Raw genomic sequence first — 27,337 nt, forward strand, 5'->3', positions numbered from 1 at the left:
ATGAATTCTCAAGGAAATAACAATTAACAGCTGTGGTTAGTTGTGTAATGGTATAAAAATGGAATGTAGATTTCGACCAAGTAACCTGAGAGCTTTCTGTTGATATCATAACTGATTTGCCAGATCAGGGAAATATGGTAGACCTAATCTGTCTGAGTTTAGTGAAGGATGCTGTGCTGCTGAGGAATAGTAAAGAATTGAAACTTTGGGGGAAGGAACTGGGTCAACAACACATGCTGAAAGGAAAATGACTGATTAGGAAGGAAACTACAGAGTTCCTCAACTATCAGTTTGGAGACAATTGTATTTTTACTAAGAAATTTCATGCAAAACCAGCAGTGTACCGATAAACTTAGTTGTTTATGCCGTCAATATAGAAGAAGATAGAATTCGCACATAACAAAAATGAACTGGAGATTATTTGTATGAATGAAATTACTGGGCACTTTGCCACTAAAAGTTAGATTTTCTCCGTAAACTGTGCATTTATTTATTGTAAGTTATACATGGGGAGGGAGAACTGTGCATATTAGGTAACCACAGGATGACTGTAAGCCACTAATTTGATCATGGCTATGAAAAAGAAAAATACAGTCACGCAAATATGAAGTGAGATAATTCTCATAAAGAATTAATGGTTTGTCAATACATATGTATATATATATGCAAGTATGAAATACTTTTAGATTTTACTTAATATACTGTGCATGATTATGTTTATCCATGTTTCAGACAGATTGACTGAAATGAGAAAATAAAGGCTCCTAAGATGATGGGAAGAATAGTTTGTAACATGAGAGGGAAATTAAAGAATTTGGGTTGTCCTAGAACAGAAAAAAATGAAGGCTGACCGAATATAAGACTGATATTTAAAACTATGCCAGTGAGTAAACACAATGGAGGAGGAAGAGCTATTTAAACTAAAAGACAATGTTGGCAGAAGAACAAATGGACGTAAAATGACCGTGAACAAATTTAAGCTGAAAAGCAAAAGCTTTCTAGTTATCAGAAACCTGTCTTTCAATGAAAAGCAAAGCTCCTCTAAACAGCTGTTAAATGAAGTTCAATAGGTTTATAATTTGCATCATATGTCACAGCTGTCTTTAGTATTAACAGCATGGGATTTGATTCAGTGACTTAGAAGCTCCCCTTAATTTTACGTCTTACACAAGGCAGCAAACACTCTTGAGATACAGCAGCCTCTCAGGCAGTGTGCACCCAGTGTTGAAACAGCACACAGCAAGGCTAAAATACTCTTTCAAACAGAAAATCAAGAGACTTTGATATTCAGGTAATCTCTAGAAGATTTAAACAGACCAAATGCAGACTTGTTTCCGAGCTTGAAATGTCTCTTAAGGCAAACGTGCTCAACAGAGAAATAATAAGGCTAAGTTTTGTCTGAAAATTGTCACCTCCATCAGCACTGCATTGGGTCCTAGTGCTGACCACAATACTGTGTGGCACTTCTTAGGCTGTTGACAGATATACTTTCAGTCTTTAAAAATGAGGATGTGAGGACCTGGAAGAATGCGAATTTGAATAATTGCATCTTTTACTTTTCACAGTGTCAGTAATGGAAGACAATATTCTTGTGTATTTCAAAAGCTGTGAAATCCTCCCTGCAGAAGATGATGGGTAGTATTATTCATTGCTATTTGTTTAACTGAGGTTAAAAATGAGCCTAGAGGAAAAAGATCAATTTTGGATATTGAGTAAACAGGATATATTCTATACCCATTTTTATACCATGTATAGTATGCGTAATTTAAAAAAATGAAAATTGAATATAAACATCAATATTATAATAATATTAAGGTAGGAAATTGGAATAAGCCTTAAGCTTCTATCTTAACTAATGCCACTGTGCGTTTTAGTGTTGTTGAACACCACACTCAAGGAACATTTTCCTAGGTTGAACTTTCTTGGTGCTGTCATTTTGTACAGTGTATGAAACACAGAAACCCCTAAACTAAGAAACCTATTCCTTTTGTTTTTCAGCATCAGAACAATGATTCCTCCAGGGGAATGCCTATATGCTGGGAGGAAAAGGAGAAAACCCATTCAGAAACAGTTAAGTATCATATTCATCAGGAGGCATATCCCTCCGAATGTTGTATATCCTAGAAATGAGGTAGAAGGATAAGTTCCTTTCTCCCGTGGTCTGCTGACACAGGAGAGACCTTACCTCCTACTCTGCAGCAAGAAACCCCTGGTCAGGAGGCTGGCGCCTCATGGTTAAGACTGTCTCCAGAAAGAGTGCTGAGCATGGGTCAATCCTTATCCATCACTAGGTGTCCCAGAGAAGGCTGCTGGTAGCTGTGGTGTCTACCATGGTATACTGCAGACTACACTGCTCTGAAGAGCAGAGAGGGACAGCGCTTTTTTGTAGGCAGAAGGTAGTGGTGGACTGAATGTCACCTGGACAATGGGCAGCTGGGCCCTGAGCTTCTATGTTCCCCGCTTCCCGTTCAAGGAACCTTTTGAGAAGCTTTGTGGCACCAGGACGCTGGCATTGTGCACCCCCCTGCCCCCTTCCTTAACTTAGCCTTGCTTGGGGCATCGCAAAGTCCAACATGTGTGAGCCTGGGAAGTGGGTCAGTTCAGCCAACTGAGAAAATAGACCGGTGACTCACTTTTTGCATAAAGAACACATAATTTTCAAACCACTATTTACTATGGGATCACTTTCATTAGGAGAAAAATGGGATAGAGGAATTGTATGCGTGCAGGCAAAGCAGCAGAAGAAAAAAAGCAATGGGAAGTTGTTACTACAGATGGGAGAGAAAAAAGGTTTCTATCAGTCAAATTTAAAACGATTTCCAGATACCATAAACCACTCTGTGAAATGAAGCTTTTTAATGTAATCACCCATGTCTTCTCTGTTACACTTAATTATATGGTTATGAAACACACATTTTTACTGTGTTAAAATTTTGAACTAGCACTGGTGGCCTTCACAGACAATTTAAGGATGAGAAGGTAACTAAAATAGATTTCCCTGTTTTCACTTGTTCAGATCTTCTAAAAATAACCCACTTGGCTTAAAATTGTATATATTGGTCTAAAGTCAAAGGGGAGTTTCTCTGAGTGTTTGACGGGAATCTGTTGATTTTGTTTGGATTTTGTAGAGTATTTGCACATGAACCACTTGTTACCACTTAAAAAATATTTCTTTTACTGTAAAATATATGATAGGTGACAATCGCAGTAGACAAAGATAATTACATGAGAAAATTATTCTTCCTGCAAAATCAGTGTTAAATACAAAATGTATGTAAGGTTTCCGCACTATTGTTCAAGTATGTATGTAGATATTTAACTTTATAACTGCATGAGATATGGAACTGCTCCAATACATAAAATTACTTCTGTGCAGCACTGTTTATGGATCATAACTTCTGTGAGAAAGGAGGGAGAGTTGCAGTTGCTTTATGAAACATTAGGCTGCATGTTTGGAGCACACATGCTCACTGAAAGAATTTATCTCAAAGATGACTTCTAGATGAATGCAATGGTTAAGAAAAATACCTGCCAACAAAGGACAGAAATGTCCTCATTAGACCTTTTTGAAATTCTGGCTTCAACAAAATCAGAAGCAAATTCTCTTTTACTTTGATGGAACCAAGTTTTCACGTTCCAAGCCATCGCAAGTAATGCTACCTTGAAAATAGCTTTGCTGTGAGATTGCAGGACAGGTACCTGAGCATGAGCGTATCCAGCCACAATAGAGACAATTTTTACTAAGAAACCTGATTTTGGTTAAAACAAAGGGAATAATTTGGTTTATTAGGATACTGAGCTTCCACACTGGAGGCAGCCCTCTGTTTTCTGTGTTTAGTTACTTATCACTTGCTGAGGATGATTTCTCAGTTCCTAGCAACATTGTTCTCTTCCTCAGACCTTATGGGTTTGTGGGCTTGGTCTCTGGTAAGTCTTTCCTGTGCTCATTCCCTCACTCAAGGACTTCCTAGCTCTCATCTAAAGAGGCTCTGAGTGCCCAAGACCAACTGGCTGACATTGCTCCTTTCACGGTCTACAAAAGTTGATGGGAATTCTTTGGCCAGTCCTAATAATGATTTCTCTCTTTTTTTTTTTTTTTTTTTTCCATTAATATCCTCTAGAAATTTAACTTTCTCTTGGCAAAGGAATAAGTTAGCTCAGGTGCCACTCTGAGCAGGACATTTGGATTTCTGTAGGGATTAATGGGTTAGTCCTTTTGAGGGCCAGGATTCAAAGGGCAGAGGAGAGCAATTCTCCTCTTTGCAGAACAACTGGGATGTTGATGTCTGCCCATACTCGGTGCATCCCATGGGACCAACTCTGTCTCTCCATGAGCTTTTTGTGATCAGGCTGTCAAGCCAGGTGGTGATCCTGCAGCTGGCTTTTAATTTGGGATGTCACAGAATGATTTTGCTCACTACTTCTGTAGTTTTTCAGGCACAGAAATTCTGTTCTGAGGTTGTTTTACAGAATAGTGATGAAAATGTAGGAAGAAGCTCCATGGGAGAATGCAGAGACCCACGGAATCGTGGAAGAATGTGTAGGAGATCTTGTTTTAACAGGAAGACCTAATATGTGTCAGCTGTCTTCACTGAACTAGGAGAGACTATCTTCATTAGGTTCCAATTCTTCAAACTATACATTGGGTTCAAGTTCTACTTTTATACATGAAAATAAATAAAAAACCCTAGCTGTTCTCGTTTTGCCCCAGAAAGCTTCCAAACAAGCCCCAGTAAATGTGGTCTACACTAAAGAATTTTGGCTTTTATGGAACCAGTTCAAGCACCTGGAGCTTGGACTGATTGAAAAATTTCCATCAGATACATTTTTTTCAGCCAGAGAACTGGAATTTTGGCTAAAGGAAATATTTTCTACCAAATGTTTGTTTCCTGTGGAAATCTAACTTTTTACTGGTAATTCAAGCATGTGTAAACTAAAGAGATCTTGTTTTTAACCTGAAACTAAAATCAGTGGTGAAATTATTATTATACAAGAAATGCTAAGGCAACACTTCTGGACAGTTACCATTTGAGAGCTTCAGCCACTTCTTCACCTCAAACCCTGGCATCTTGTAAAACTCTCTTCCTCCACAAAACATTTCTTGTAATGGTTTATAGGTCTTTAAAAGCAAACTCCAGCTGCCCTAGCTCTGAGTGTATCTATAACTGCTCCAAACTGCCCACTTCAGCCAGAAGTGTACCAGTGCCAGTGTAAACAGAGACCTTAGGAGGTGCAGCTCTCTCCTGCTTCCTAGTTCTCATTTTAAGGTCTTCTGTGATATAACCCTTCCTCTTACTTGGTGTCACGCTATCCCACCTCTCATCTGCTCTGCCAGTGGGATGTCTTCTCCACCATTAGTTCTGCTTTTCCCTTTCCTTACTGTGAAGACCCAGAAGAGGTAGAAAGTGGCAAGGGGCCCCTTTCCTTCACACAGCTTTCCCTCAGTTGGTCCTCATAGGAGATGGTGAACATCTGCATGTGTACAGCTGGCACTGGAGCTCAGCTCTGCCAGGATACCTCTGCAGCGCCCAAACACAGCTCAGAGGCTGTGGGCTGCTGGCCAGTATCTTCATGATAATCATCTTGCTGTTACTTTGCAGTTAGCCTATCTGTTGCATCTCATGGTCTCTCTCTTCCCTTCCTTAATGAAAGCTTGCCATCATAGTAAATGATTAGATTTTTCTCACTTTAGACCATCTGCTGGTTTAACACTTCAGCATACATTAAAAACTTATTCAGAATGAAATTTTCGTTACCAGGGTAGGGCTCCCTCAGAGGGTGGTGAACAGCGGACAGAGCTGTAGCTGCAGGAAATTGCTCTGCGAGCTCACCAAACTGGTTCAAGTGGTGGTCTGTCTGTCACGGGCACACTGAATCATTAAAGCACAAATGGCTCAATGACTGACATACCACCGAAACAGAAAATGTTCTCTGCACCACCTCCCACACTCACTTCTTACCACACAGTGACTGGAGATATGGGTCTTGTACAGGTACAAGTACTTGTTATTGCAGAGCAGAATTTGAATGGTTAAGCAACGCATGGAGGGAAAAGCCAGCTTTATTGTTTTAATTACATATGCTACTTCATTGTAGTAGTGTTGTATGAAAAGCACAGTAAAAGAGGTATCATAGAATGAGTGCTATGTCTCTGTTTAGACCTGACTTACACAGTCTGAGAATCCCTGATTTAAGGCAAACGCAACAAGCACCATCTTCTTCTTATCTCAAGATAAGGTCTAGTATTTCCATTGGCTTCAAAACAGCCCATTGAAGAATTTCCTTACCTGCCCTTTTCTGTTTATGGATAGCCATGCTGGCCTTTCCATGGAACTTGCATTGTTTTAAACGGCATCCACTTGGCACCTAATTAGCATCTACATCAAACCCTTGTTTGTTTGGCTTCATTCCCTTACTGAATCATTTCCTTGAGTTTTCAGGGAGACTCTGTCCTGAACTTTCTCTGTCATCTTTTTGTTCTATTCCTTACCATCTCCAGAAAGCTGTTCCTTACACTCGGAACAAATGCAGTCCACTTAATTGCCCTAAACCATACCTCGCTGGCATAGAGGAGTCACTATTTTACATGGTAAATAGGCATGAGCAATTTCTATTTCTATTCCATGTTAGCCTTGATAACTTTCAGCCCTTGGACACATCAGTCTAATTTTCCTTATTGGAATTAATTTTTTTCTGTCCTGAATTGCTTCATTGCTTCAGCTGGTTTGTCAGATGTAAAGAGCAATTAGCAAAAGCTTATGTTCTTTAGCTTCTACTGAACTACAGGCTATAATCCCACAAAATTACTGCTCTCCACAAGTCAGGCGTCCTTTCGGTGTCATAGTGAGGATGGCTGAGCTTCAGGGTTTACTGCAAAAAATTAGTGTCAGGTATGTGCAGACTTTTTTGAAAAATAGTTAACTCTGGAAAAAGTAAAAAAGATGATTCCCTCTTTGTTGACTGCATTATTTTTTTGCATATTTGCTCTCGAACAGAGGAAAGTTATTTATTGATCCCGATCAACAAAATCTCCCCCATGTCTTTGGAAGCAACTCATCACGTTATTGAAGGGCCACATACCAGTATTGGTAATTTTGAATGAAAAAGCAGGAATTACGTATTTTCACTACCTCAAACACTTTTTCATTCATTCTGTCCATTAGTGTTGTCCTGCAAAAATGAAGTGAAAACTCTCAAAAGTTCATAGCTAATTTAGTTGAAGAGGTTTTCAATTATCAACAATCACATGTACAAAACATTGATTTTTTTAAAATTAATTTTTAAGCATATATTTTTTAAAAAATCACAGTTACAATAACTATTTAAGATTGCACTAACAAGGGGGTAATATGCAAATGTTATCATTTAACCTTTTAACCAGCTTGTGAAATACTAATGCTCAAAATTGAAATTACAATTGAAAAAAAAAAAAAATGTGTGAAGCGTGGAAAAGCAGTAGTGAAGTGCTGCATTTAATTAGTTTTAGCCTTTTTCTCCACTGGAGCACCAGCTGAGCTACGTAAGGTTATGATCCTTGCCTTTAGTGAGGAGAAAAGGGAAGCTTTTAGCACATGTATTTTTTTCTTGCCTACCATTTCCCATTCTTGAGGTTTTTTCCAACTTTTTTGCCTTGATTTTTCTCTCAATGACTCTTATTCTGGGGAATGTGCCTCAGGAGGAATGTGGCAATGTGCTACATTAAGAACCTGAGCATGGGTATTAAGAGACCAAGTGGAGGACCAGCAGACGCAGCACTACGTCCCCTGGGAGATGGTAGTGAAGTTATAGCACTGGGCTGCTGCACTCCTTCTGGGATGGTGGATCCAAGTAGTTTATGGCTCCAGTGGCCAGCGGCTCATTCCTGGATAACGCACTTGACTACTGCTGCGTCTAGCAATTGCTATCTGCTGGAGATAACCACCTTCTCAAACCTACCACTCAGGTCTTCTTGCTTAAGTGACAATTCTGTGCTTCAGCACTGAGCACCACCCACTGTCATGCTGGAAATCGGGTGTCCATGACTGTGTGCAAGCACACTAGCTTTTTCTTTTCTTCCTCTTGAGAACAGCATCTTACATGTTCTGTGAGAAGAATATCAGCAGATACTCCAAAATCGAGCTTCCTCATCTTAGTGCATTTTCACAATGGATTTTCTGAGGCATCTGTTGCTGTTCACTGCATGAGAAAGATGTGGAATGGGGATGCACTAGGAGTGCTTGGCTTAGAAATCTGAGTAACGTTAGTCTTTATGTTTTGGGAGGGATACCAATATTCTTAAGAGAGAAACCAAATTCTTATATTTTTTATTACTGACATAGGAAGATAAATGTGAGAACATTGAGGAAAGAACGTCTCTTCACCTTGCTTCCCATACTTTTAAAAATCATGTCTAAAGACAGGCTCTTTTCTTAATTATCTCCCAACCCATAGGTTAAATCTGAGTCATTAAATGGAAATGCTTTGAATGAATATGGTGGATATTGAATGGGTTCATGCATTAGTCACGGTAATTTTCCTCTATTGTTCTGATCCTTATTTGTACTGCATAGATGATAAATTGTTTTTCCTGGTACTCACTGGAACATGAAGATAGTACCTATTCCCCTAACGTGAAAGAGTCCTGAGTATGACATATCAAAAGTATGACTTTGTCCGTTTTTACGGGGCAGGTGTGAAAAGAGAGGCCAATGTTCATGTCTTTGCAAACACAGAATGGTAAACCTCTTTTTGGCAGAGGACAGAAACTTTAAAGGTGTTCATGGAAGCTAGGTTAAATATGTCTGTTATTAACTAACTGCAGACAACATCTCAGTCTCTGGTTCTACTTTCTGGAGGTAAAACAGGTAATCGAAAATGTGTTCTCCACCACAGGAGGCCTGCAGTTGGGAACGAAAAATCGAATCCTTCGAAGAGACACAGGGACCGTCTAAATGCTGAACTGGACCATCTGGCCAGCCTCCTGCCTTTTCCACCTGACATCATATCAAAGCTGGACAAACTTTCCGTCTTGCGCCTCAGTGTCAGCTATCTCCGAGTCAAAAGTTTCTTTCAAGGTAGGCCTCTTCAAGATATCAATATTCCATTATAAGTCTCCCTCTAATTTATTGCTGATTTGTACTAAACTTGAGTAAAATTAGTAAGTAGTATTATATTGATAAAGGAAGAAAAAAAAATCTATTATTGAACTTATTTTGTGCATGGGATGTTGTGTTGGGAATTTTGTGCATTTTCTTCTATGACATTTGGGTGTTTTTCACCAAATAATTGGATAACCTCCACCCCTCCTCAGCAGGCTTTAGGAAAAGGGGAAAACATGACTGCAAAATCCCTAAACCAGCAAAGAGGCTTGGGGCAGATGTAATACCTGTAGATACTTGGAACTCCCTTTTTGAAACTATTATCTGTGTGTTTGCGATGCCTGTTTAAATACAATGTGAAAGTCAAGCAACTACTGTATTACCTGTGTTTGCTGTATGCCAAGAGGAAATAGGCTTGCTTGAAAGGCCAAAAAGATCATTTTCTTTAAGGATAAGTGAGATTCAAAGTTTAAAGTGTTGATTAAAGCTGTACTAGGCTATGCTTTGTTTTTGTAGCTGTCTGGCTTACCACACAATGAAAGCCAAATGTGCATGTTCAGATGTACATAATAAGAATTCTTCCAAATTTGCAGACAGTTTTAGTTTCTTCTTGTTACTGAAGAGTTCAAGAGAGCAAAATCTAGATTAGGGAATGAAAGTCCTCTCTAGAGTTGTTTAGAAAAAAAAGAAAATAAATACCTATTTGAAGGAGTATAATTGACCCAAACTTATAGGTGGACTGCAGAGAAAAACAGAAGTAATTTTTTATGGACATTATTTTTCCTTTTTTACTCTTTGCTCCTCCTTCCTGTTACTGTTCCTTATTCTGCACAGTATATAAAAGAGAGCCTTAGATTTTTTTGGTTTTGACTAGAGAATAGTATCTGTTGGCTGATTTCTTGCTTTTAAAATATATTTTAGTATAAAAGAAATGCAAGTTTGAAGAGGCTTTGGCAGACTGCAGGGCGTTTAACAAGCTGACATCAGATTGCAGATGGCGATGTTACTGATAGCAGGAACCTCCCATGTCAACTGTGGCAGCTGGTTGCCCAGACTCCAGTTTACAAAGTGCCTTACTTTCCCTTTGAACACATACCTAAATCTTACAGCCCCTTCCTTGGAGCTTTACTTTAATTTCTCTTGAATTCAAAAGCACTAAGCTGTCTTCAGCTGACTTTACTATGCTTCTGCTGGAGTTTCTAAGATCCATTTTCTCATTTTTTTTTAAAAAAAGGATGGGATAAAAGGGAAACAAGTAGAACCAGACTTCATTACTCTGAAATGTTCCATGATTTGAGAGATTTCATTTAATTTAATCCCCAAATTACCTAACTGAACACATAGTTTGTGTTCCCTTCATTCTTATTTTTAAATGTTTACATCATGAAACTAAGGTTACAGAAAGCATTGTTTATAGCAAAGGAAGGAAACTACTTGCCATTTTAAGACAAGAGAGCAGGCTGGAGCTTCAAAAGAGTGGAGTGTAGGAGAGATGAGTCGTGGAAACAGAACTGAGGGAGCAGTGGGTGTTAATGTTTGGGTAAGAGCAGGAGCTGCAGCCTCAGCTTCATGGCACGTCACCATCTACTTCCTTGTAGTTGTGGAGAAATAAGGCAGAATCTGATTTTATTTTTTTTAAGTAAAAACTTTGGTGGGAAGTCACCTAAGAAAAGCAAACCAAAAATATCCATCCCAGTGTTTTGATCTTGGTTGTGATGAAAGAGGACAGAAGAGCACAAAGGGCTTGTTTGTGGCTTTTTAAATCAGAAGATGGTACTAAGTCATGAGCTGTTATAAACACTGTGAAGACAGAGAACAGACCAGTGCATACAGAGATGTTATAAAATTGGAGAAAATAAAATGTATCTGGAAAAACTGACCTAGCAAATCTGTAGTAATTCACTCAGGGAAAAATAATCCAAAACAACTGGTGTTCAATAGAACAGAGAAACCTGGAAAAGGGAACATAAAGACAATAATTGAAGAGGGACACTGGTCAGCAAATCGTTCCATGCTTGTAATACGATATGTTGACATAAACAAGAAAGCCAAGTGTGGATTTTGGTCTGTTTGCCCAGAGGCAGCATGTCACTACACAGGAAGGTTATAATCCCTCTCTGCATGAGACCAGCATGGCTCCATCTGGAATACAGCTTTCTGTTGTGGGCATCTCCTGGTCACAAGGGCATTAGCACATATTAAGAGGTTTGAAATAAACACAGGCAAGATGTGACTATAAAGTTGGCTGGACAAAAAAAAAAGTCAAATTAGCTGGAATGTGTACAGTTTGTATGCTTCATCTGTTTGTCTTCATAGGAGAAAAGGATGAGAACGGAATGAATTGCTTAGGATATTTTAGAGTGGTACAGTAGAGGACACAAAGAGTGATTATGAGCAAGCTGAAATTTGGCTGGAATATTAAGCAAAACAAATCCATATTGTGTTCTGTTCAGATATCCAATATTCCTAAAAGTGATGCAGTGGAGATTCAGGACAGTCAAATTTGTAATCTATGACACATAGGCACACACATCTTTTGTGCAGAACACTGTTCTGTGAGTTTTGAGGAAGTTAATCTTAAATTCCATATTTTTAAAAAGTGCTTGTAAGAATGCTGTTTGCAGCTTTAAAAAACCCCCCCACAAGTATTGCTATTTGACGCGTAAGTTCATTTATGACATTGCAGATTCAACCCACAACAGTTCAGCAAATCCCGTGTCAATTACAATTACACAACTTCAACAGTCCCAGCATTTTCTAGACATACTCATTTACTTACCACTAGGTGTCCTTTCAGCAGCTACTCTGCACTAGTCAGCGTGTAGCACAAATTTTGTATTTATAAAGATCAATAGGCAATTAGAGGGCATGGAGTTACTTCACCATATTGATTTCAAGCATGAAGATAATTTTGCAGAGAACCAGATATTAGGAGATAGAGAATATTCATTAGACATTTATCCCCACTTTGCTAAACATTATAGGTTAGTACCTCAAAGCATATGGCCAGTTCATCTTAGTTAAGTTCTCTAAGCAAAGGCCTGGTTCTTTTCTCAAATTTAGATCAGGTTGTTGAGACAGGTATTTCTGCTATTCAGTTTAACAGTCACTACACAGATTCTCTCTCTCATTCTTAGAAATGTTTTCCTTTGGCTTCAGAACAATTCTTCTGTCTACTTGGTTTACAGCCTTCCTATCTCTGTTATCAGCTGACAGTGGCTCTATTAATAGCCCTGCTGCCCCCAAGCTATATGCATCTAGTCATTTTGCATTCTCCTGATAAGCACTTCAAAATGGCTTGCAGCACTAACCTTCCAGTCTCACCAGGTCTCCTGTACAAACCAGTACTTAGACTGAGAGACATCAACTGCTACAGGAACTGGTCATTTGGCCCTGACAAAAATTTGCCCTGGGTGGGGCTCCTGTGGGAGTGGACTTAGTGGCTGTGACCACTTGAGCTTGCTGAGCCTCTGTCTTGGCCATATTCCATCTTGGTTAATTGTATTCTGTCTTCCTTTACCACTCTTGACAATACATCCTTTACTGTAATACTTCTGATCTCCCAGTTTTTCCAGTGGTGGAAACTTCAAAACCAACTCCCTTTTCTTGATTGTTTCAAATGTTCCCTTCTAGTATAGGTGCTAATTTTGTAAATCAATCTAAGAAAGAGTAGCACCTTGTTCTTTTAGCATCTCAGACTCTTCCTGAGAGACAGCTAACTTAAGTTTCCCAGTACCTCTAAGGAAAATACTTATGACAATTTTGATAGACCAACACAGTTACAACTAGGGCTTAAAGCTCCTCACATTTCAGTTCTTAGTGTAACTAACCTTGTATCGGTAGGCCACTAAAACCTTCCTTCAACATATCGTTCATTAATGTTAATCCTTCTAGCTATAAGCACTCCTAATAAATGACAACTGATGTTGTTGAGTACAGTCTTAGGTGGCAAATATAGACACCTCAACATGGATCAATTTTTTGATTATTCAAGAAGTGGAGATATTTTAAATCCTCCACTACATAATTTATATAAAAAGTAGTTTAATTCCATAGCTTGTTTTTCCCATGTGGACATTTTGTTCATGCACAAATGTATATTTTGTGTTTATACACACATAGACATGCAAATACGGAGACATGCATGCACACACAAAAATCCTGTAATCCCAACAAAAATCTCCCTTGCAGTATAATTTGTACTCTCTGTGTTTATTTCAGATTTCAGTGTCTTCTCTCTATTTACTTACTTCCAGACTTCGTTTCATTTTGAAAGCTGAAAATCTGATAGATTTATGGAGAACTATGTAAGGAATGTAGAGAATTGTAGCTTAAGTCTGTGAATAAATATATTCAAAGTTTCTGTAAATTTTGTATTTAAATTTTAATCCAGATCTTTCCAAAATAAGTGACAGTTAAACATAGAGACCTGTTGTTTACCTATCTTAGACTGAAGTTACATATGAATTTTTAAACTGAATCGCAGTAGAATCTGAGAAAGTTGTGAGAAATGTTATGTCATTTTCCTCCACATAAAATTCAAGATTTTAGGAAACAGGACTGTTTCCTCAAAGAAGAATCAACTGTGCCTAAACCTGAGGGACATTTGTCTAAAGATTTTGTCAATCTGCAACACGAGTGATTGTTTCCACACTTTCATTGTCAGTCCCTAGTATCCAACCTGGATCTCTGCTACTGCATTTTAAACCCTTCTTCTCTAGATGAACAATTTATTTCCGTTTCTCGTAGCATCTCTGCTTTTACAGCCATGAAGTTTTCCCATGTTTCCCTCAGTCTTCGCTTCTTTAGACAAAAGAGCTCTGCCCTGCTTCTTTTTTATTTTTCTTTTCCCCTCAAAGACTATGTTTTCTTTACTCACTCTTGTTGTTCTGCTTTGTCTTTTTTCAAAATTCATCTAGGGTATGTGCAATGCATCCTTCCATTTTACAGCAAATAACTGATAACTTTTCTCCTATTATCGTTTCTTAAGGAAGCTTGGACTCCCTTCCAAAAAGATTCTTCAGTTTACTTATTAAAGCACTGAGAGACAGTAGGAATAACCTTTTTAGAGTTATGAAGACATGTATATCTATTGTTCTTCCCATCCACATGTACAGTTGTAGAAGGTAATTAATTTAGTGTAACGTGGCACATATTCTTGTAGATCTGTTGATTTCTACTTCTTTCTTTATTAGCTTTTACCTCTTTACAAATAGGTTGTTTGATATTTTTCTCCAGTATTTTTCTATGGGTTGAAGCTCAGCTTAGTCCTACTATACTTTGATTTTTCTCTTCCCATCCTTTATAATGATAAGATCCATGGTCACCCTCTTCTAGTCTTTCAAATCTCCCCATTTTTATCACGATTTCTCATAGATTTATAGCTCTGAGTATGCTTTAGCTCATTATCAGAATGTGATGCAATGACTTTAGTCAGATGCAACTAACTTGTAAATATTAAACTCATCCAACTAGCTAAGGTGTTAGCCTCACTGCTGGTGTTTAGCGGCAGTGTCTGTCTGAGCCTAGCTGATGGAAGCAGAAAGAGGCAGTAAACTCTCAAACTTTTGTTTTGTTTTGTTTTGTTTTTAATTATCTATAGCTCTCCTTCTGCTGACTAGCAGAAAACACTTTTCTCAACCTTGTATGCTTAAAGGACTTCCAGCATGCTTTTTATAACCTTCTGTTTCTTGCTACATCTTATTTTATGCATTGGCTTGTCTGTTTTTCTTGTTATACCCTTGTGCTTTATTTTGTTCATTTGTAAAAACATTTTCTGTGACCTTCCAGTCTTTGAAGAACTCAGGATTTTGTTAAGATGGTCCTTTCATATATTTCCTGCTCTTGGCTGCCATTGAGATAGTTTACATTTATCCTCTACACATTGATTTATAGAAAGGACATCTAGTTCCTACTTCCCTCAGGTGTCTGTCCTCTGAGATTTTGCCTTCCAGTTCTCCAGGTATACTAAAGTTTCCCTTCTTTAGGTCCGGTGTCTTCATGTTGCTATGCCTTGGATTGCTGCTGCTGGAATCACAGAATGTTAGGGGTTGGAAGGGACCTCGAAAGATCATCCAGTCCAATCCCCCTGCCGGAGCAGGAACGCCTAGATGAGGTTACACAGGAATGTGTCCAGGCGGGTTTGAAAGTCTCCAGAGAAGGAGACTCCACAACCTCCCTGGGCAGCCTGTTCCAGTGTTCTGGCACCCTCACCGTGAATAAGTTTCTTCTCATATTTAAGTGGAACCTCCTGTGTTCCAGTTTGTATCCATTGCCCCTTGTCCTATCATTGGTGTCACCAAGGAGAGCCTGGCTCCATCCTTGTGACACTCACCCTTTACATATTTATAAACATTAATGCGGTCACCCCTCAGTCTCCTCCAAGCTAAGGAGACCCAGTTCCGTCAGCCTTTCCTCATAAGGGAGATGCTCCACCGTCGGTTCCAAGATTTCCTGTTCACTGTCATCAGGCTGCCCTCCATCCTTCTAACCCAGTTCTCCCCTTCAATTAGATCTCTTATATATTTTTTTTCAGTTCTGGCAGAATAGCACACACTGTGTGGTTTCTGTCTTTCTTCTGATTTAACTTTTATGTTAGTGGGTCATTTCCTTTTACTCACTTATGTGTTTGGTATGATCCAATTCCCACCAATGTTTATCTTTAATGGAAATTGGATTTATCCCTTTTAAGAAGAAAGCAACAAAGAATTCCTCCCAGCTGGCCTGATTTTCAGTGTCTTCAGTTACTTGCAGTGTTCCAGCTTTCATCTCTTCTAACTGTATTCATGGCTGATCTCATAGCTCAATAACATACATGGACTTCTTACTACTTTGATTCAGATTCCTTAGGTTCATTCATTAGGTTCTTCAGATCAGGCTGTCCAAAGGAAGGACTGCTATAATTTATTGTAGTATTTGAATATTTAGTGCCACAGTCCACACTCCATAGCTTGCAGACTTGTTTAGCATGTGACACACCTGCCACTCCTGTGACACAAAAAATTAAGAAATCAAACTTGAGGTGAGTGGTGAAGCAAAGAATGATCTTGTTTTCAGTCTATTATCTGCACTGTAATACTATTCAAACTGCTTTATGAGTGCTGCTTACCTGAACCAAAGCTCCTGATCTAAGGATCTAGGATTCCACTGCAGTGCAAGCAGAGGGGTTATCAGGCACCCCTTTTTTCCCCACTGTCTCTACATAACATTTCTATTTTCCCAGGATTTTCTTCTCAAAATCTCTCAGCTAAAGCTTTTTCTGGATTGAAAAGTTCTGCTCTTTTGGTGTAAAAATATTTTTTAGATTTGCATTTACATAAGCAATGAAAATTTTTCCACAAGAAGATTTAACTGATTTTGAAACTCAACTCATATGTTTGAGTTTATTGTTACAATTATGGCTTGTACTGGATACATTTCCATGGGAAAATTTCTTCTTTCATGTATTAGCTGGTTCCAGTAGCCTGAAGCTTTCCCTTAAATTTAAAACCATAGTCTTAGCGAATGACAGAATCACAAAAGGCTTGAAACTGGAAAGGAACTCTGGAGGTCATCTGGTCCAATCTCCAAACTCAAGCAGGGTCACCTAGAGCCAGCTTTCCAGGACCATGTCTAGACAGCTTCTGAATATCTCCAGGGATGGAGACTCCACCGTCTCTCTGGGCCACCTGTACCAATGCTTGGTCACCCTCCCAGTGGTCTTTTCTTGGTGTGATTTATATATTGATTTCCATTGTGGAAATAATAAGAGGCTTTCAGATGACCAACAAGCCTCTAGTTTTTTATGAAATCTGTATTTTGGGTTATAAATCTAGGATTTCAGTTGTGGCTCTCTGCTTAGCTAAGGTTGAAGCTGATATCTTGAGTCAAGAAGTCCCCAACGTATCTGAACAGTTTAAAAACTACAAATTTCTTTTTTTAAGACATATTATACCAATTCAGAGCACTCCCAGTGCCATCCTCTGAAATGGAATGCCTGAATGATTCCTTTTTTGAACGAGAAATAAAAACCTTCTTTTTGCACACATACAAAATGTCTTTAGGATATCTGTTGCTGTAGTTCACAGTGATAGCTTATAAGATTGTCTATAAGCATTTAGGCCGTTCAGGTTTCTTAGGGCAGCATATTCAATGACTTGCACTGAGTAGGAATCTTCATGGTCAGAGTGAGTAACAGGTAAGGTTATTCTTGTGGCTGTATTGAATAATGGTATTCAAATTACCACAGCATTCAGAGTGTTTCAGCCAAAAGGGGAGTGTTCATGAAAGAAACATTCGCCATTCTCTACTGGCCTATAATTTTGCCATCTTCATAACAATATAGCAATTGAAAAGAGGAAAAAAAGTGTTCCGCTCTGTAAGTGGTATGTAAGTAAATCTTTGAAGGAAGACTTACTGTCTGCAAGTCTTTATCTAATCAAGTGCTAAAACAGTGAAATTTTAGTGCAAGTGTCAAGAATTTAAGCAGGCTAGTTGCATATAGTCATTCCTGAGATCTGGCAGGACTCATTTCTGGAGAAGCAGCTGCACATTGACTCTCCCTTACACTACCCATTTCCAAACAGCGGATTATTTTGACTAGATTTTTTGACATTTTTAATTGCCAGAGAGACTGTGACAATGCTTCACTTTTTTCTTTCCTTCCCCCTTTGTTTCCTGGGGACACCATTCATTCCATGTAACAAATACTTGAGGCTGTTTTGGGCTACATGTCTTTTTGGATAACCTGGAGACCTCTCTGACCCTTGGGAGACCTTTGCTGACTCTCAGAAGAAGACTGTATCTCCTCTTTGTGCCGTGTAAGAGGATGGATCTCCTTCTGCTAGTTGTCTTTCGTTTCCTGCAAACAAGGAGGGTTTTGTAGGAGAATGAGAATAGATCTACAAGCAGGATTTACTTCAGATTAAGCTTATATTCAGGAAGAACAAGAGAACTCTTAACTTGCTTGAATTCCTGTCACCTTTAAAAACCAAGGGAACCTGTTAGTGCGACAGTATATTAAGTGTCATATTTTGAGACTGGCTCTAAATTCCGTACCTGTTTTTTTTTGAGTAATGGCACTTAGTTAGAAATGTCATCTCTTTCCTGGTACCCCTTGGGTACTCCTGTCATGTGCTGTGGTTTGTTCATATTGTCAAATCTCACAGGCTCAGAGCTGTTAGCCTGAGTCAGTCATCTGCACAAAGAGGGCTGGACTCTGTGGACTTTGTGCTGTCTTTGTGCAATACACCATCATTATGATTGTTCTTGCAGAACTTCCTCTTGCGATTCTGGATCTGTATCTTATATCACTTTTCTATTGTTGGATGCCATTCAAGTGAACATCCCTGTAGGCCTCAATGTTTCTCCTGGTATTGACAAGGCGGATTATGAAACCAGGGAGTGGAAATGACAAGTGATGGGTCAAGAATCTTTGACTGTTACATTTCTCCTGAGAGCATTTGGCACTGGAAGAGTTCCACTGTTTCTAGCAATAGTAGAAGTATACTCGGAACCAGACAACATAGTCACAGAAACACACAGTGGCTGGCTTTATAAGTGTTCCCCAAAACCACAGCTGCAATATTGGTTCAATGCTAGGGGAAGTCCCCAGTACACTTTCATCCATTAAATGTGGGCTTTTGTCTTTCTCCAGCTTGTTTAGTCGTTTTAAACCATTCTGATTTGGTAGGCTTTTATGCTCAGTTGCATTTGGTTAGTTCACACTATGCATCTCATGTAACATTGATACAAATAAATGTAAGTATGTGGCAAGGAAAAAACTGGGCCCATCTAATCCATCAGGCACTGTATTCAGTGATGTTCATCTTATTCAGCACTGTGGTTTCTTAGTCCTTTCTCTGCAGCTAAGATCCTCCTTGGCCCAGCCTGATAGCAGCAGTTGAAATACCTTCATAGTCCTACATGAATCAAATTCTGTTATCCTGTGCTATAATGAATGAACTTTTATTGACCTTATTTTCTTGAGTTCAATTGTCTTTGGATGCTGGCGACTGAGAAAGAACTTAGCATAAGTTTAGTTCAACTGCAACCCAAGTTTTCCTTGAGTCTGGAAAGAAGAATGGTTTTCATCATAGGAAAGATTGTATTTTTACTCCAGAAGTTGCTAGCAATTGCAGTGATTATGGAAGGTCCTTGCAATAATTCTGTTATTAATCACTGCTGTGATTAATATTCTGTTATAATAATCACTGCTGCAGTGGATGTGAGATAGGAAAGCATTACCTCAGGCATGAACTTTGGCTTGGTTTACACTTGTTCTCAGCTTCATGAGTGATTACCATCTCTGAGAGGAAATGTGCTTTCTTTACTGTCAAGAAAATGATTTACTTCATTTCTTATTTTAAACATAGATATGTATTAAAGGGAAGACAATACCTCTTATCCAACAGAACAAAGAAATTAGCTTGGCATGATATAATTGCATGGGGCTTTGAAGAGAAATAGGGCATATAGTTTTAGGCTAGAGAACAGTATCACAGAGTGTCCTCCTGGTTTCTCTTCTCGCTTTCATATAGTCTCACTTCTGGCTTACAGCACATGGTGAAGCTCTCTGCAGAGAACTTCGAAACAATGCAGATGCTAAAGCAGGTCCTGTATCAAGAAGCAGAGTGGCTACGTGTCTTTGGGGATAAGCCCGCATGACTAGAATATGTGCCTTGCCATCCCCATACAGCCACACCATTTTCCAAGCTTTTGTTATCTCCACTTAGCAGCATAAGACACTGTGTGCCCATATCAATATCCTTAGAGCTAGCTCAAAGATCTCTGGGCTATGCTTCATTGTGTCCAGTGCAGACATATCTCTCAGGTGCTTACCAAATCAGTTAACTTCAATCTTTTGAGTCTATACAGTTATATTGATTATGCCAAGACAGAACTCAACATGACACTTGTGGTCCGCGGAGATGGAAAGCTGCAAACCCATTAGTATCTTGAACTAAGAGCCTGTCATTCAGAGGTAAATCTAAAACAATGCTTCCTTTTAAAGACTTTTAAAAAATAATTTTAATTATGAGACCACCATTTAGCTTCTAGGCTTTGTAGTACTTTCCTAGAGTCAGTTAGTGAAGTTCTCAAATGCTATCTCATATGCCTCACTAGCAATGCATGGTGGTTACTAGAATGCTGAGAAGCCCATGAGATGCAATCTCAAGGCCAGGCATGGGGGCAGGGTGAATGTGGAGGCTGCAAAGGTGTGTCAAGACTAGATGAAATTATATTATTTTAAATTATATTTAAACCCACTTTTCCCTATCATGATTTTCAACTGGATTTCATGCCTGATACACAAAGCATAGGCTGGAGAGGAGAGGATAAAGATTAATAGCCAGATCCTTAACTGGTTTTCATCATCCACTTACCAGATTTTCATATAAATGCTGTGTTACTTCTATCTATTCTATGCACTCGCAGATGTGTTTTATTATCCACTTTCAAGAGTTTTAATTTAAAAACATTCTTTCTTGTTCTGCTCCCCAAAGTCCTACTAATTGTTAGGCCACTGAAGCTCTGAGACTATTGCCATTTGTGTGCATCAGCGTTGTCTCACTGTTTGTTGTTTTTATTGCTCCCTCTGCATTGTCTGCATGTGTCTGTTGTTCCTTGTCTTATGCTAGATATGTTACCACTTTGTCAGTGAGTGACCCATGTTTTTTTCTGAGGGGCCAAGTGTATTTCCATCTCTAACAGCCCTAAAGATCCTCTAGAACAACTCAACCCAGGGACGAGAGTATACCAAGACAAGAGGGCAAGGCTAAGTGCCCTGAGGGGTTTCTGTAATTCATTGTGTCTTTTCAAGATTTTATTTAGTCTCTGACAAATTCAATTTAAATTTTGTTTACTGATAGCATGTTATTGACTTTTTTTGGATGTACTTGGGGTGCTTTTTTCTTTCTTCTTTTTTTTTTTTTTTTTCCATACTGTACTTGGAATTTTAAATGAGTTTAAAACAAGCAAATGAAATCTAAATTAAATGTTAGCAATAAACAAAACATCTCACTAAAATTCAGGTAGATAGCCCTGGTTAACCTAGTTACCGCTTCAGAAGATGTGTGCGAATATCTGGAAACTCTTATTTTATGTCATACAGTACTCAACGGTGACATCTTCTTGAGTAGCAGCCTGAGGCATTTGGTCAGTGTTGACATGGGAAAAAGAACATCATCAGGTGACCTGGAGACACCATTTCTCAGGATTTCTTTAATAATTGGTTTTCCACATTCTGACCAGTTGTCACAATCTCAGAAAGACTGAAGTGTCTTCAGTTCATGGCTTTCAGTCTTATCTGTTGCATAATTTCCAAAAGAGTTCGACGTATCTTTTTCTGAATGCTGTCTGTGGGCAAGACTGGTGCTTCCTTTCTTTCCTCCTAAACCCATGTCTGCTTGTTTGCCAACACCACTGCTGCTCCAGCATCTGCTGTCAGAAGCACCTGCCAGGGTGCTGGGAGGGCTGGCCGCTCCCTAAGGGATGGAGGTTGCCCATGGTGTCCACTAGGGCCTCCCAACCAGGGTCTGTCCCACCACTGCAGCCAGAAGCAGGGAAGCTTGGGGACACCAAGGACAGCCCCAGCCCTGGGCATTGGGCACCAACCTGGGCTCCAGCTGAGGTCATGTTCTATCCTCTCTTTCTGTCTTGCCTCTATACCCTGGGGACATCTTGTCTCCTTCATCATTTCGAGACTGTAACTTCCTTTCTGAACATGATGAAAAGACTGTTGTCTAAATCTTGTACCTTCATGGTTTTACTGTAACCTCTGGATTGCAGGCCTTCCTAACATTACTGGCATTTGTACTTCACAGAAATCATAGCTACTAACCTTTCTTTCTTGCCCATTTCTCTGACTGAACAATTCGCTCTGTCGCCTCCATGGCATCTCTGTTCCGAGCTTCTTCCCATTAAGGCCACATAATTGTAATAATCCTTGCCTACCAAGTCTTTTATCAATCCTTGTTCCTCTCCGCAGCTTTGGCTCTCTCTTCTACAGCAATTGTTCATTTTCTTTACATTGCCCTTTATAGAATGAAAAGCCCTTCCTGAAATCACGCCTGATTTACACACCAATTCTTCCTGCACAAAAATCTTAGTTGTAAGCAGAGATGCAGGTGGCTGCTAGGTTGAAAGCAAGTAAATAAATTGATGATTTAGTCAAACCCAAATATTTATGATTTATCACATGATTTATATGGCTGAGTCTGTGCAAGACACCTGTCTTTCTAGGCTGTGATGAGAATTTATTTAGATGCTTGGAAGTCATAAAACATGAGATGGGATTTGGTTTCTGCGAAGCTTACCTCATTTTGCTATGTGATTAGTCCTACAGTTGGGCTCAACGTATTACTCTAAAGGGCTTGTTATTATTTAACTGTATTTGCTCTAGGGTCTTTTGTATGTTATTGGGAAGAAAATTCCAAGTGACTAACGCAGAAGCTCTTCTTCTCTGTCTAATGTAGCAGTAACATATTAGTCAGTGCTCTGAACATTCACTACTATGAAACGAAATATGTTTTTAGATAAGGCACAGCAGATTTCCCTTTATAAATCCAGTTTTAATTTGCTTATAATTTTTGGTTCAATCATGTATACAAAGCAACAGATAAATTTTCTAAAATCTTTATATGAGTAGAAGTGGAAGCAGAATGCATATCCATAAACTAAATTAAAATCCTCACTAAGAGAAGTTACAAATAGACTTTATAACTTCCTTCAAAGAAGCTCATAACTTTGTGAAAGGTTGATGCTATGGAACAATCTTGCCAAATACGTATCACACAGATTTACTGTGTCCCTAAAATTCCGCTGAAATCCCATCAGTACATTCCCTTTTATATCTTCATGGATAGATGAAGTTGAAGACATATATAGGAAGTAAATCTCTGCCTGTATTTTTTTTGTTACAACGAATAAAATATCTGCTATTCCTATTTATCTCTGAACATGCCACACGAATTGACTACTTACATATTGGAAACAGCTGAAAGAAGTTGAGAGAAGAGGATTGAAAACAAGCAAAGACCAGATCTAGATCAATACCCAATATATTTTAGGTTTTATTTTTTTAGTCCATTAAAAATTTCATAAGCACTTTACTAATTATGTAGTTGCAAAACATGTATGTTATATTAATCTTGTGTATTCCCCTGACTGTTTCAACACCTGTACAGAAAATGCTATCTTCTCTGTGTTAATATCATGTAGTATGTCAATGTCACTGTAAACTTGTCACAAAAACTCTGTATTTTTTTTTCCAGATAATTTATTGAAATGATATTGTGCCATCAAATGAATGCTATAAGCCTTGTACAGGAAAATGGCCCAATAAATAATACTTTAGGAAAATATTTATTGAGAGGAGAAGTAATCTAGTCTAGACAATACATCTTGAACAGATGAATGTAAAGATTTCTGTGGAAATTATTCCAGTAAGTTATTTGGAGGGCTAAGACAGTGCATGGAGAAAAATGGAATTGCATTTCTTCTTTCTGTACTTTTTAATGTCTTAATCTACACAGCTGCATATAGAAAAAAATCTGTACAGCTCAAAACAAGTAATATTTGTGTGAGGAAATCAGAGATGTTTAAAATCACGGGAATTACTTTAGCAGTTATTAAAGTTTCAGTCATGCAAGGTGCAGAGTGCTCTCAAATTACCGTGTTCAAAAGAAACTGATTGTTTTCAACACTTCTTGACAACCATCAGAACTGTATAATAATTAAATTCTAGCAATAAAGCTCTGTATACCTGTTTAAGGGAAGAGTTCTTTCTTGTGAGCCAAATGTATACTCTATGACATGGCAGAGAGTTTGCAGGTATTACCCATTGTAACAGTCAGTCTTCATTCTTATTGATGCTCACAAGCACTGTAGAAATATATAATAAATATGGTAGTAAGTGCCATATTATCTGGGGACAGTGACGCACCCTACATTTGTTGTTGATGACTTATGGCTAGGAAAGAAGAGATAATGTCAGTTTGAAGGTTTGCTTCATGATCACACCTTGTAAGTATCGCAGTGGTAACTGATAATGTTTTTAAAACCAGTGGTGTGACTGAGATAATCACCTCTAGCAGAATGAGGTAGGTGGAGAGGTCAGTTTCTGGACAGAGGATGTGTCCATTGCAGCAACACTGCAGGGGCACCAAGTTACAAGAGGTCATCTGGACAAGAGGAATTTCTTTGTTGTTTCGTTGTTGTCTTTATCTAGTCAAGTCATGACCTCCAGACAGAAATCAGAGTGCTTACTTTAGATATTCTAGCTTCAGCATATATTCCGTCTTCTGGATCTTTGAATATAACGTTCAACTAGCTTAGATTTTAGTTCTGGAAATAAAGTAGAAAGGTTTCTCCAGCTAGAGAAGAGCTACAATGGCAAACTACAATGTTGTGTCTCTGTCATTCTCCTGGTAAATGATACATACAGCATTGAGGAAGACTTTTAAGCCCTGAAATGCCCGTAGTGGAGACTGGGAAATGTAACAGAAACTTTCCAAGAGGACAGTGGGAAACCTAATCTGCTTTCTACTGAAGGCAATCTGCCAGGAAAGACCTACTGTAGGCAAAATTCAGGCAAAAAGCCTCTTCTCAGATATCAACAGGTTTGGTTGTGGGGGTGGGGAAGCATAAAGACAACTAGTCAAGACCTTAATTCCTTATTATGTTTCACTTAGCTTTGGCATTAGTGGAGTAATACAAATCAGGTCTTCATAATCTGGCCCAGTGTTTTGAAAACTGCATTGCCCGAAATTAGATGTATTTTTAGCAATCAAAGCAAAAATGCCATCAGAAAGGTTGAAGGCTGGGATAGATGAGCGTACACCTTCACCACTTCAGTAATTTGGCTGGAGCATGTTTTGTGCCAGGTGAACTGGGCACCAGGTAGCCAGGTTGCAGCCAGATTTGCAGTGGTGGCAGATTGCTGGAGGGAAAGCACTGGAAAGTGAACTCAGATCTACGTGGAGGTAACAGGATACATGTGAACAATTTGAGGGCATTTTGTCAGTGTACTTTCATGTCAAGCTTTTAATTAAACCTGCTAGTTTTACTTTTCCTGAATGTGCTTTTGCTGTTTACCTTGATTAATTTCTATCCCTGTTTTAGTGTCTGTAGTTTGTTAATCTGTTTTCTTGCAAAATCTTTGAGAAATATTTTTCACCTATTTTTCTCTAGTGGCCTTTCTAGAGATAACCCTCCTCACCTCTTTTTAAATGCTTTTTTTTTAATTGCCTCTTCTTCATCTGTAGATTTTCTTGTTATATAGGGTTTTTTTCCCCTTTTCCCATCCCCAAGCTCTTTTTCTTACATCTGCCCTCTGCCTCTCCAGAACTAGATCTCCATCTCTTTTCACTACTAACAGACTGACTTTGGTGGGAAAGCAATGGTCTTTTTTTTTGGTTTGTTTGTTTGGTTTTTTTTTTTGCAAGTAAGACATTGTTCTTGTCCCATGTTGAGTGAAAGAAGGACCAAGCAAACCTCTTTTCCATTCTCCTCCATGAGGGCCTTTTGCCCTATGTGGTCTGGGTGTGGTGAGCTCAGATAGCCCACTGATGCTTTCATTGCATGGGCCACAGGGAGGGGATGTACCTTTCATTCCCTCCCCTACACAGAGCCCTACCACAGCGTCAAGATGATGAGAATCACTGCAGCAGAGGGACGAAGCCTTAGGGCGGGAGGGGGGAATAAATAATGAATTGTTGTCAACCCTCCCTACTGCGTTAGGCTGCCAGATGATTGCTTATTCCTTGCTCCCACCCACACGCTTCATGCCACCACCAGCATTCTTGGTCCTTTGTGGCTGGTGTTGTGGGCTAGTCAGCTGATGCGTCAGCTCTGCTAACCAGTGCTTTTCCAGCTCCCCATGGCAGGGAGAGCTTTGGCGTTATGGGTTTTAGCCAGGATTACCTGTGTGGAAGAGGGGGGCCGCTTGGGCACATTAATTGGTTTATTTAGAAGTTTACCATTCTGCATATAAAGCACATGTTTCCAGGGGTGTGCAGTTCAGCTCGTCTTTTTCCCTTTGCGTATTCTCTGATGCAGGGAGTTTTGAAACTACCCCTTGTATACCATCTGTTAGTATGGGAGTGTGGAGTTAATGGGAAACTCAAACTTTGAATAGGTCAGGAAATTCAAAGTTTTGTTCTCACAGCAATTAACTACATGTTGGTCTCAGATGGTATTTTAGCTCATCGGGTTAATGTACAAAATGAATCTTGCACCACAGCCGAGTTCCTGCACCACAGCTGAACTTGGCACAGGGACCAAGTGGGAGAAGGGACGATCAGAACTTCAAAATACCTTTGTGTTTCCTCAATGCCGGGCGGGCCTGGGCCTCTTTAGCACTTCCCAGGGGCCAGAACACCCTCCGGGACTGGCGCATCCAGTGTCTCTTAGCTCGTGTCAACTGGGGAACATCTGGGCAGTGGAAAATACATCAGGCATAAGAATGTTCCAGCTGCCCTGTTCTCAGCCTGCTCCATCCTGCCTTGACTCCATTGACTCCGGGCTGTGTTGCCTTGGCCAAGGCACTATGGCTGGACACACCATCTCCTTTTCTTGTCCTGCATGTCAGGCAAAGTCTATGCCATTCTTGGGCAGGTTGGATGGACCACCACATGTGGAAGGCTCAGCCACAACAACTTGCTTTAAACTAATTTCTGCAGCTGTGGTATTTGCTGTACTCTTCAATCTGTCTTCTACTTGGATAGTGCCAGGTGTCCTTCAGCAGTCCTGACCAGACTAGAACTTTATTTATGTTGCGCTAACATAACATTTTTTTCCTCCACTTCCAGACAAAAAGTGGCTGGAAAGCACTGGGTCATAGTAGAAAGGCAGCTGAGCACCAAGTGTGTACAGCATGTTGGGTCAGCAGAAAGAAGGTGATGGTAGAAGCGTTTTTTGTTGAGCATGCTTGCTATAATTTTTGTAACTGAGTTACCCAGAGATTCTTAAAGCTTGATTGTAATTTCTGTAATTTCTCACAGCACTTAAACTTATTTATAATGACGGAATACCTCTTAGTATCTGTTTAAAGTCAATTTATTTATTAAATAACCACTTACATTACACTAATCTGTAATTGTTTGGTTTTGGATTATTAGTTGGGAGTATAAAGTGAGCTAGTTTACATTTTTCTGGATAATTTTTAAATTCAATAAACTTTACAAAAGGACTAAAATAATGTAAAGGCAGATTTGCAGCTAACACAAAGTCCTGTCTGCATGTTCTCTTGCATATATCGGTGATTACAGATATTTGACTGG

At 39.2% G+C, this 27,337-nt stretch overlaps 1 protein-coding gene across 1 annotated transcript in view; it reads left to right on the plus strand.

Annotated features, from left to right (window-relative positions):
- Positions 1–2,008: 2,008 nt before the first annotated feature.
- AHRR (aryl hydrocarbon receptor repressor) overlaps positions 2,009–27,337 on the plus strand; it is a gene marked incomplete at both ends in the record, with an annotated part of 67,761 nt that continues 42,432 nt past the window's right edge. The window contains 2 exons of the mRNA XM_080339605.1: positions 2,009–2,070; positions 8,872–9,053. Coding sequence (XP_080195731.1) covers positions 2,009–2,070; positions 8,872–9,053 — 244 coding nt within the window. The remainder of the gene's footprint in view (positions 2,071–8,871; positions 9,054–27,337) is intronic.

The sequence above is a fragment of the Nesoenas mayeri genome, assembly GCF_963082525.1.
Source record: "Nesoenas mayeri genome assembly, chromosome: 2".
Taxonomy (NCBI): domain Eukaryota; kingdom Metazoa; phylum Chordata; class Aves; order Columbiformes; family Columbidae; genus Nesoenas; species Nesoenas mayeri.